The 11,489-nt window shown below is 37.4% G+C and overlaps 1 protein-coding gene across 1 annotated transcript; it reads left to right on the forward strand.

The window, feature by feature from the left end:
- Positions 1–570: 570 nt before the first annotated feature.
- Positions 571–3,742, forward strand: LOC110662773 (cation/H(+) antiporter 24). Its single transcript, XM_021821875.2, has 3 exons — positions 571–804; positions 898–1,905; positions 2,489–3,742. The coding sequence occupies exons 1-3, from the start codon at positions 571–573 to the stop codon at positions 3,641–3,643; spliced, it is 2,397 nt and encodes a 798-aa protein (XP_021677567.2). The 3' UTR covers positions 3,644–3,742.
- The last annotated feature ends 7,747 nt before the right edge of the window (positions 3,743–11,489 follow it).

The following is an 11,489-nucleotide window of genomic DNA, read 5'->3' on the forward strand; positions in this document are numbered from 1 at the left end:
CAAAAACCTCTCTCCCTTTCTCTAAAAGAGTTGGTAGTCAAATTCTCTTGCCCCCTCTTTCTAAAAGAGTCTCACAGATTTTTTTTACAAGGATTCTGTGTGGATTTATATTAGAGGTCGAATAACCGGGCAACTTCTGCTTTATGAGAATTCAACTAAAAGATTTTGTTATCTTGGTCAAGAAATATGCAAAAGTATTATGAGTTAATTTATTCTTGACAAAAAGCTTCCTTTCCCCTTGTCATAGTTTGTTTAAAGAAAATTCTAATGGCTTGGTTTCAAAATTTTAAATTGTACTTTTTGCTGCGTGCATCTGAGTTGAGAAACCCAACAACCTTGACGTGGATGATAGACTAAAAATAGGGGGAAAATGGTAAACGTTGAAGACTGCTAAGCACCCCCAAAAATACGCTTGTCCATTATTAACAGCAATGACTCTCGCCTCTATCTGTGGTTCTATTCTTTTCTTCTTCATTTTTTTTTTCTATGGTTTCGAAATTACAGGTACTTGTCATGGTTAGGAGTTTCCCAGTTTATCATTCTCAAATCAGAGATGAATGGCACAATACGATGGAAGCTAAGCCTCGAGCCTCTTTGCATGTAGAGCAAGTCATTTCTCCAGTTAGACTAATATGTCAAAAAATCCATGCTCCCCATCCATTAGGTGTTTTTTATGGAGAAAACCCTTTGGATTACTCCTTCAGCCTCGTCTTGTTTGAGATTATATTGATTGTTTTAATTTCTCGAGTAGTTCGTTTTATTCTCAAGCCTCTAAAGCAGCCCAGAATTGTCTCTGACATACTCGTAAGTTCGTCTATAGTTATTTTTTTATTTACATATAAATAAATATATATTGAATTTCCATTGTTTAATTCTGCTTACTAAATTTGTTTCAAGGGTGGTATAATAATTGGACCCTCCGTTCTAGGACAAAGCCCATCATTCACTCGCATAGTATTCCCAGAAAATTCTGTGTTTTTGGTGCAGAATGTTGGAATCATGGGTTTTATGTACTTCCTTTTCTTGGCTGGAGTTAAAATGGATCTCACCTTGATTAGAAAATCAGGAAAGAAACATGTTTACATTGCCATGATAGGAATGATAGTCCCCGCTGTATTTGTGGCTATAGTTGGGGTCATTCTTCGATCATCCTTGGATAAAGAACTTGCAAGAGTCTCTGGGATAGGAGCAGTTGCTACAGATTTGGCTTTCACATCATTTCCTGTGATTTATCTTGTCCTTAAAGAGCTAAACCTGCTTAGCTCAGAGGTTGGACGGATGGCATTGGCAGTAGCAGTAATAGGTGATTCACTTGGTATTTTTGTCATTATCGCTTTTGAGGCTATGAAACAAGGTGAAGTTAGCACTCAGGGTGCAGCATGGTATTTCATTTCCACAGCTGTTATAGGTGCATTTTATGTTCTTCCTGTTCGACGAGTAATGGTTTGGATTGTCAAGAAAACCCCGGAAGGCAAACCTGCTGAACAAGCCTTTGTGATTCTCATCTTGTTGGGTGTACTTGTGATGGGATTCTTCACAGATATGTTCGGATTAGCCATTGCTAATGGGTCTTTGTGGTTTGGGCTTGTGGTGCCTGATGGTCCTCCTTTAGGAGCTACTATTGTGGAGAGGAGTGAAACCATAGTGATGGAAATTTTGATGCCTTTTGCATTTGCCTTCACAGGTTTATGCACCAATGTGTTTTCCATGCCCACTTTTGGCTGGTCGAGATTGTTACCACTCTTTATCATGTTTATAACTGGATATATCTCAAAAATTGGTTCAATTTTGGCGTCTTCTCTCTACTTCAATATTCCACTAAAAGATAGCCTTGCTCTGAGTCTCATTTTGAACTTGAGAGGCCAACTTGAGATTTTGATATACATCCATTGGATCGACAAAAGGGTACATTGTTTTCCTTATTTTTAAATTTTATTAGAATTTTGAGTTATATTTTAGCTTAATCGATTTTTATAGACATTCTCTAAATTATATTTTTGAATCATACACTTTACATATGATTCATGAGAAATTATTCTCTAGACTCAGTTTATTATGAATTTAAGATACAATATCTACTTCAGAATTCAAATGTAAAGTAGTGGGACTAAAAGTTTCTATCCTGGATTCATAATAGAATACATCTGATTAAGTTTTTCCATGATTTATAATGATATTTAATATGTTAACAAGCATGCTTTTATAATTTAATTAATGATATGAAATATTGTGTAGTATTTATTATAGATAAATTAATATACAATAACATTTATTTTAAATATTTATATAAAATTCTTAATGATATATTTCTCAAAAAGATGCATGTAATTATCCAATGAAAATATCAAAATTTTATACATTACAAATCATATGTGAATTGATTTTCAAAACAAAAATAGAATCTTCATTATTATTCATTCTATATATACTTTTTATTTTTTTAAAGAAAATAAAGTAAATAAAATCTGAATATCATGTATATGAACAGATAATTGGAATCCCAATGTTCACAATGGTGGTGATATTAACTCTTCTAGTGACTGCCATAAGCGCTCCTTTCGTCAGCATACTCTACAACCCAACAAGGCCATACATGATAAACAGAAGAAGAACCATCCAACACAACCCTCCAGGCAAAGAGCTTCGCACAGTAGTTTGCATCTATGATGAAGAAAATGTAGCTGGTATCATTGATCTCCTTGAGGTTTCATATCCAACTATTACTAGTCCTTTCACAATCTATGCTCTTCATCTGGTGGAGCTTGTAGGCCGGGCAACTCCATTGTTTATAGACCATGAGGAATCAGACGAGCCTTTGAAGAAGAATACAGAACAAGAAACCATATACAATGCCCTGAAAATTTATCAAGAAGCAAGACGTGATTTTGTTAAGCTACATTTCTTCACGGCTTTGGCAATAAAGAGAACCATGTACCAAGACATCTGCGAGTTAGCTTTGTCGAATAAAGCTTCTCTTATCATTTTGCCATTTGAAAAGGGAAGGCTAGACACTCTTCCAGGAACTGAAATTGTGCGTCATGGACATGGAATCAAGTCTATAAGTTCAAATGTTATAGCACATGCACCTTGTTCTGTTGGAATTCTTATTGATAAAGGTCATGTTCATAACCCATTTATGTTACACCCCCTTGGACAATCCACATACCACAATTATGTTATGTTATTTTTAGGAGGAGCAGATGCTCGAGAGGCACTTTCTTATGCTGATAGAATGATTATGAATCCTGAGGTTTCTCTGATAGTGGTAAGGTTCCTTGCATACAATAATGAAGGAGATGATGAAATAGAGAAGAAGCTTGATGATGGGGTAGTGACATCATTTTGGGTGAAAAATGAAAGGAATGAGAGAGTGATCTATAGAGAAATAGTGGTGAAGAATGGAGAAGAAACATTGGCTGCAATCCAAGCCTTCAATACTAGTGCTACTGACCTTTGGATTGTGGGAAGGAAACAAGGGATAAATCCTGTGATCCTTCAAGGATTGTCAAATTGGAGTGAAAATCATGAACTGGGAACCATAGGAGATATTGTTGCATCTCATGATTTTGGTAGTACAGCTTCTGTGTTAGTAATACATCAACAAATTATGAGAGGCCAAGGGATGGCTACAAGTGAAGCATAAAGAAATTTTTTTTGTTTTATCTTTTTATTTACCACAAGAAAATTGATACATTAATTGCACTTGTGGCAAATATACTTTGGAAGAGATGGAGAAAAGAAGTTTGGTGTATAGTAACTTGTATGTTGATCCCATGCTTTTCGTAAAAATTCAATTAATTAATTAGATATTGGAATAGAAACGTTCAATTCTTTAACAATGATCTTCCCATGCTGCATATTTTACTATGTTGTTAATTTAGGGCTTGTAATATCATCTACACTTTTATTAAGGAGTACAAAATGTAAAATTGTTAATAATACAATTATTACACAAATTATGTCAATGGAAAAAAAAATATGGCGCATGAACTTATAATTTAAATTGTATTTTTAATAATTTATCTCTTTTTTATTAATTTAGTGTAATGTATTTGGTGCTGTTTGCTGGTTTTCAATCCTACAAGTGCACGGATCGCTAACAAGTAATAAAGTAGTGAGTGAAGTATCGTCCCACGATGAGTTTAGTTAGTAAGTACCAAACTACATAGCAGTTCTGACTGTTTAGGCTATCGAATATGAATGAAAAGTATATTAAACTTATTTTGGATGCTGAAAATAAACTTTGAATAAAACTATCTATTGAAACAATTCAAGAATTAAGATTTTATACTGTAATCTTATTATGGATTTTAATCTCGTCCATTCATTAGATTGAGGATCGTCACTTTGATGGAAATTAATCCTAGGATATCCTAGGTCCTCTCTTAAGGCACCTAAGGTGTGTTCCAATTAGAGCCAAACCCTACTTTCATTGGTGATTAGTCCTACTAAAACTCTTTAAGATCTATGATTAATTTTGAAACTCCACAAAGGTCATTAGCTTATCTCTAGGTCAAATTTTCTATGTTCAAAATCCTGATTTTCTAATATTAATCTTCACCGTTCAATCTTTCAATTAATATTTGTAATCAATACTAAGTGGGTACCAATACATAGCATGCATTAAGATCACAATAAATTGAATCAAATGGCAAGACTCAAATCCAATAAATAAAACTCAGTATTCGTCCATAATAATAATTATAAGCGTTACTATCCCAATTCCAGAATCAAGGATTTACTCACTCATGGTGAGTTTAACAAACATAATAGAAATAAAATAAAAGAACATGAACGGTCTTAAAGAAATAGAACAAAAGAACCAATGAGGATTTTCTGTAGTTTTGAACTCATGGAACTTCGACTGGAGGCTTCCCTTTTGTACTGATGATCTACTCTCCAAGATGGCTATGAAGGATGTGAATATGAAGGTGAGATTAGGTCTGGAATTAAGATTTCTCTCCTAAAACTTCAAAACTAAAAACTCTCTTTTGTTTTCTACGACTCCTCTATTTATATTGAATGATCTAGGGTTATGATTTTAGAGTCCTCAAGGCATAGGAGTCTCCTCTCTCTGTCAAAGCTGGAGCAAGAACCAATTTAGGAAACTGATTGTCGCGTGATACACGGCCCGTGTGTCACTACACCGCCCAGGGCCGTGTAACTTACTGGAGCTTGAATTATTGCATCTTGTATAGGGACATGACTTTCACTGGCCTCAGGTAGTTACACGGGCCTGATTACATGGTCCATGTACTTTTGTACTTCAGGGAAATCTTCAAGCTTGGCCCAGCAGAGACTTACATGGGCCTTTATTGTAACACCCTTATTTGCATAGCCTGGTATATTTCACTATTCTGGTGACTGGTGTCGGTCCGGATAATTAAGGGGATTAGATTCGCATCTAAGACACCTAGATAAGCCCTGAACACAAATAATTAGTAATTGCCAAATTGTTAAGTATAAATAAGAAGAAAAGAACACAAAAAGTTAAATGAGCCGAGAGTCACAGCGATGGGTGACCTTCTCGGGAATGACTGTGAGGTCAGTCTAAACTCAAATTTCGAACCGTAAAATGTGACGCTGCAGTCTTTAGGACTATTACAAATACAGTGAAAAAGAGAAAATCATAGAAAAGAATTGTTAAGCAGGTCAAATAATTAGGTTAGAGATCTGGAAGAAATATCTAATAACTCGCAAACCAGATTAAACCAGTGAGGGGCAATTTGGTAAATTCACCCCTAGAGTTGACTCCTGACCTAACTGTCCAATAAAATTGGAGAAAGAAAATTTTGGGATCAAGAATTAAATTAAAGAAATAAGCAAAAATTAAAAAAAAAGAGAGAAGAAATTGAAAAAGTTTTATTGCATTATGTGATGACATCGAGTATGATGTCAAAATTAATTTACTTTTTCCTACAAATTTAGACTAAGTCAAATGGCTAATTTAAAGAGATAAATGACATAAAAAAAAGAAAATCATTTCTTCTTCTTCTTCAAAAAACGTCCCCATCTCTCTCTCACTTTTCTCTCCCAAAAACTCCATTGAAACCCCATTTCCAAGCTTGCATAACTTGATTTTAACCTCCCAAAGTGAACCCTAAACCCTAAAATGCTTGCTATCTCAACTAGACAAGAGGATTGAAGAAGGAAAAGGGAGGAGAAAAGGAAAGAATTGAGGAAGTGGAACATCAAAGTTGAGGTTAGTAGTTTAATTTGAAATTCTAGTTTAATACTTGTGCTTTTAGTTCACTTAACCTAGAAATTCACTTAAATCCAAACAAAAATAATTGTTGAGGGACCAAATAGAAATTCATCTAGCTAGAGTTAGGGTTTGATATGAATGAGTTTGATGGTTTTGAATGGTTATTTGAGGTGAATTAGGTGTGTAGAACATGAATGCACACTTTAAATTGCATTAGATTAAGCTTTGTGTGTAGGTAGGGTTTTGACTATGTAAAAAATTGAAGAAAAATTTGAGAATTGGTCAAATGATGTTATTGACCTTATTTTAGTTGAGAAATGGTCAATTTTGACCATTTGTAATATGTATGAATTGTTGGAAATAAGTTCCAATTCGAATTGGTGAGGGTTAATCTATAGGTAGCTTGACCTAGGTCCCTTTTAGGGACCAAAACTGAAAATTTACCAACCCAATTGGTGTGAGGCCAATTGGGAATGAAACTAGACACAAAATGACACATTTTTTATTCAGGAATCATGCCCAGAAAGTGACCATAACTTAGTGAACAATTAGGCTAAATCCAGAATTGGGCAAACTAACTTGTACAAAAATGACCAAATGAACAGTTGTTACGTAAATGACCATTACTTGGTCTAGAAAGGTCCAAATGACCTGAAGTTTTACCAGTAGAAAGCTGAGACATAGCCCTACAACTTTCATGAAGAAACCAAACCCAAATTTTGACTATAACCTATTTGAAAATCCACCTGCAGTCAACCACAAAAATTGCCAAAATCCAGAATTTGCCCAAAATTCTGGGTAACACCAAATCTGGCTAGCCATGTTCAAATGGCCATAACTATGGCTACAAAACTCCAAATGGATTGATTCAAAAAGGAAAATAAAGTTAAGACAATAAGGAATAACTTCTATGAAGAAAACTTAGCCAAATTCTAACAGTAAGATGACTAATGGAATAGTACAAAACAGGATATCAAAACTGAAAATTTGAAATTTATGCCTAAAAGACTTAGGATTTGAGAAAACAACCAAAACCAACAAATTTGGTAACCAAAATGTGGTATGTGGGTGAAATTATAACTCCAGACTGAAATGGAAGAAGGGGATTGCTCTGTTGAGCAATCTGTTGAAGCTGAAGCACAAGGGGAAGCCCCAGCTCTACAAAATATCAGTGGGTTAGTGGCACCAGCCCCACAAATGCCGCAGTTTCCTGCACAATTCACACAGCAGATGGCTATGATGTTACAACAAATGGCTGGAGGCATGCCTACCTAAGCTCCACTTCAGACACCTCTTGTGCAACCACAGCCTCCAGCCAGGCAGTATGATAAGCTACTTAAGTATGGGGCTACAGAGTTTAAGGGTACAGTGGACCCTTTAGAGGCAGAGCAGTGGTTAGAGAGGATGGACCGAGTGTTCAAGAAACTGCACTGCCTGGATGAACTAAAATTTGAGTATTCAGTGTCTTTGTTACAAGGGGATGCATATGATTGGTGGAAGACCATCCCGCATAGCTTGGCAGAACTGCCAGTATTAACCTGGGATGATTTCATCAGAGAGTTCAGACAGAAATATGTCATAGATGCATATGTGGATCAGAAACTACAAGAATTTCTGAGTTTGAAGCAAAGCAACAGAACAATGGCAGAATATGAGAGGGAGTTCTCCCACTTAAGCCACTATGCTGGGAGTCTCCTGTCTACTAGCAAAGAAAGGTGCAAGAGATTTGAGACTGGTTTAAAGCCCAGTTTGAGGATGCAAGTAGTACGATTCAGACACAGTAACTTCTCTGAGCTCATCTCTCAGGCATTTGAGTTGGAAAGAATTGAATCAGAAGCGACCCAAGCAAAAGAAAAATCTGAGACGACTGAAAAATTAGAGAAAGAAAAAGGTGAAAAATCAATTGAACAAAGTCCTAGTGGTACCTCTGGAAAGAAGAAGAAATTTAGGGGACCTAGCAGAGGTAGAGGTGGAAGTTTTGGAAGGGGTAGATTCTCTGGATAGAGACCTCCTAGATTTAGTCAGCAGTCGACCAGGGGTTCATATCCTCCCCGCCCCTGTGGGACATGTGGCAAGATTCATGGGGGAGAATGTTATTGGGCAACAGGAGCTTGCTTTAACTGTGGAGGCAAGGGCCATCTTGCTAAGGACTGCATCAGTGCCCCTAGATTTGGTCTAGCTCCTACTACTGCAGAAGGATCCATTCAGAGTCCTGCTATCAAAGGTTCACAACCGGTTGGCAGAGGAAGAGGCAGAGGTAGAGGCAATGCTTCTGTTAGTCAGGGTACTATTGGTCAGTCAGCACAAGGAAGTGCTTTAGCCAGGGTTTATATGATGAGACAGCGGGAAGAAGCTGAGACTTTCAATGTGGTAGCCGGTACTTTCTCTATCTCTGATCAAGAAGTATTTGTGTTATTTGATCTGGGTTCAATCCATTCATATGTTAGCGCTAGCATAGTCAGTTCACTTGCTGTTTCGTGTGTCAAAATGGATTTTGAAGTACTAGTAACTAGTCCGTTAAGACAAGAGGTCCGAGTCAATAGAATCTATGGAGATTGTCCTTTGGTGATCCAAGGACACACTTTTCTGCTGGATTTGATTGAAATGCCCTTTAGAGATTATGATATCATCTTAGGCATGGATTGATTAGCCAGGCATCACACCATGATTGATTGTAGATTGAAGACAGTCATTTTTGGTCTCCTTCTGTACGATGATGTGGTAATACATGGGGAGAGGCAATTACTGCCATTAAACATCATTTCAGCTGCACTAGCCAGAAGGATGATCAAAAAAGGGTGTAAAGCATACTTGGCACATGTGATAGACACCTAAGTGGGGAGTTCGACATTGAGAGACATCCCTACTGTATGTGACTTTTCCGGATGTGTTTCCTGATGAATTGCTAAGATTACCTCCAGAAAGAGAGGTGCAGTTTGAAATTGATGTTATGCCTGGTGTGGACCGAATCTCTAAAAAACCATATAGAATGGCACCAGCAGAACTGAAAGAGTTGAAAGTGCAGTTACAAGAGCTACTTAATAAGGGCCTTATCCACCCTAGTGTGTCACCTTGGGGAGCACCAGTTTTGTTTGTTAAGAAGAAGGATGGCACTCTCTACTTATGTATCGATTATCGGCAATTGAATAAGGTGACAATAAAGAATAAATACCCATTACCCCGCATTGATGACTTGTTTGATCAGCTGAGGGGTGCAGCTGTGTTCTCCAAAATTGACCTGAGATCAGGTTATTATCAGCTGAAAGTACAAGAGCAGAGTATTCCTAAAACTGCCTTTAGAACCCGCTATGGCCATTATGAGTTCTTGGTTATGCCATTCGGGTTAACTAATGCTCCCGCTGCTTTTATGGATCTGATGAACACTATCTTCAGACCATACCTCGACCAGTTTGTTGTAGTATTCATAGATGATATATTGGTATACTCGAGGAGTGCAGAAGAGCATGGTAGACATCTACGGATTGTACTGCAGACTTTGAGGGAGAAACAGCTATGCACCAAATTGTCAAAGTGTGAATTTTAGCTGAAGGGAATATCCTTCTTGGGTCATGTAGTATCGGTAGAGGGCATCAAGGTAGATCCAAGTAAGATAGAAGCTGTCCTTAATTGGAGGCCACCCAGAAATATCACGGAGATTCACAGTTTTCTAGGTTTAGCTAGACACTACCACCAATTTGTGAAAGGGTTCTCCATGTTGGCATCTCTATTGACTAAGCTACTTTGAAAAGATGTAAAATTTCAGTGGACGGATAAATGCCAACAGAGTTTTGATGAGTTGAAGAAATGTTTGACCAAAGCTCTAGTCCTTACTTTACCTACCCCGGGTAAAGAGTATATTGTTTACAGTGACGCTTTTCATAATGGGTTAGGCTGTGTATTAATGCAAGAGCAGAATGTCATTGCCTATGCATCACGCCAGTTGAAACTGTATGAGAGGAACTATCCGACACATGACTTGGAGCTTACAGCTATTGTATTTGCTCTTAAGATCTGGAGACACTATTTGTATAAGGAGAAGTGTTACATCTACACAGATTATAAGAGTTTGAAGTATCTGGGCACTCAAAAGGAATTGAATTTGAGACAGAGGAGATGGTTAGAGTTGATAAAAGACTATGATTATCTGATAGACTATCAGCCAGGGAAAGCTAATGTGATGGCTGATGCCTTAAATCGCAAGACTATGCCAAGTCTACGGGTTACTCCTTTGTGTATGGTACATGAGTTGAGAGTATTGCATGCCAGCTTATAGATTAATGATGAGGGATAGACAGCAGTTGCATAGCATGTACTGCCAGTGTTGATTGATCATATTAGAATGGCTACTCAAAATGATCGGAAGTATCAGAAGCTATTAGAAGAAGTCAGAATGGGCAAGAAACCAGAATTCTCAATAAGAGATGACAATCTACTGCTTCACCAGGGCATAATGTGCGTTCCTAATGACGTTGACTTGAGATAGATCATTTTGAAGGAAGCACATGAGTCTCCTTTTGCTATGCACCCTGGTGGCACAAAAATGTATAGAGGGCTGAAAGAGCACTACTGGTGGATTGGTATGAAAAGAAATGTAGCAGAATTTGTTTCCAAATGCCTAACTTGTTAGCAAGTAAAGGTAGAGCATCAAGTACTAGCTGGTTTGTTACATCCACTACCAGTACCGGAATGGAAATGGGATAGAATAACTATGGATTTTGCGATGGGACTTCCGAGGACATAGAAGAGCCATGATGCAGTATGGGTCATTGTTGACAAACTGACCAAGTTTGGTCATTTTTTGCCTATCTGGATGGACTACAATTTAGAAAGATTGGCCAAGTTGTACATTGATGAGATAGTATGACTGCATGGAGTGCTAGTATCCATTGTATCAGACAGAGATCCTAGGTTCACTTCTCGATTCTGGGGTAGTCTTCAGAGAGCCCTAGGAACTAGATTGAACTTCAGCACGACATTCCACCCACAGACAGATGGCCATTCTGAAAGGGTAATTCAGATTTTAGAGGACATGCTATGGGCTTGTGGGATCGAGTTTGAAGGCAGTTGGGACACACACTTGCGTTTGATTGAGTTTGCTTACAACAATAGCTACCAATCAAGCATTGGGATGACTCCATATGAAGCTTTGTATGGCAGAAAATGTAGAACCCCATTGTGTTAGGATGACATGGGTGAAAGAAAGATGATTGGGCCAGAAATTGTTCAGCAGACTGAGGAGAAAATCAGATTAATCAGAGATCGACTTAAGACTGCATTAGACCGT

This window comes from Hevea brasiliensis, chromosome 16 (genome assembly GCF_030052815.1).
Source record: "Hevea brasiliensis isolate MT/VB/25A 57/8 chromosome 16, ASM3005281v1, whole genome shotgun sequence".
In the NCBI taxonomy this organism is placed as follows: domain Eukaryota; kingdom Viridiplantae; phylum Streptophyta; class Magnoliopsida; order Malpighiales; family Euphorbiaceae; genus Hevea; species Hevea brasiliensis.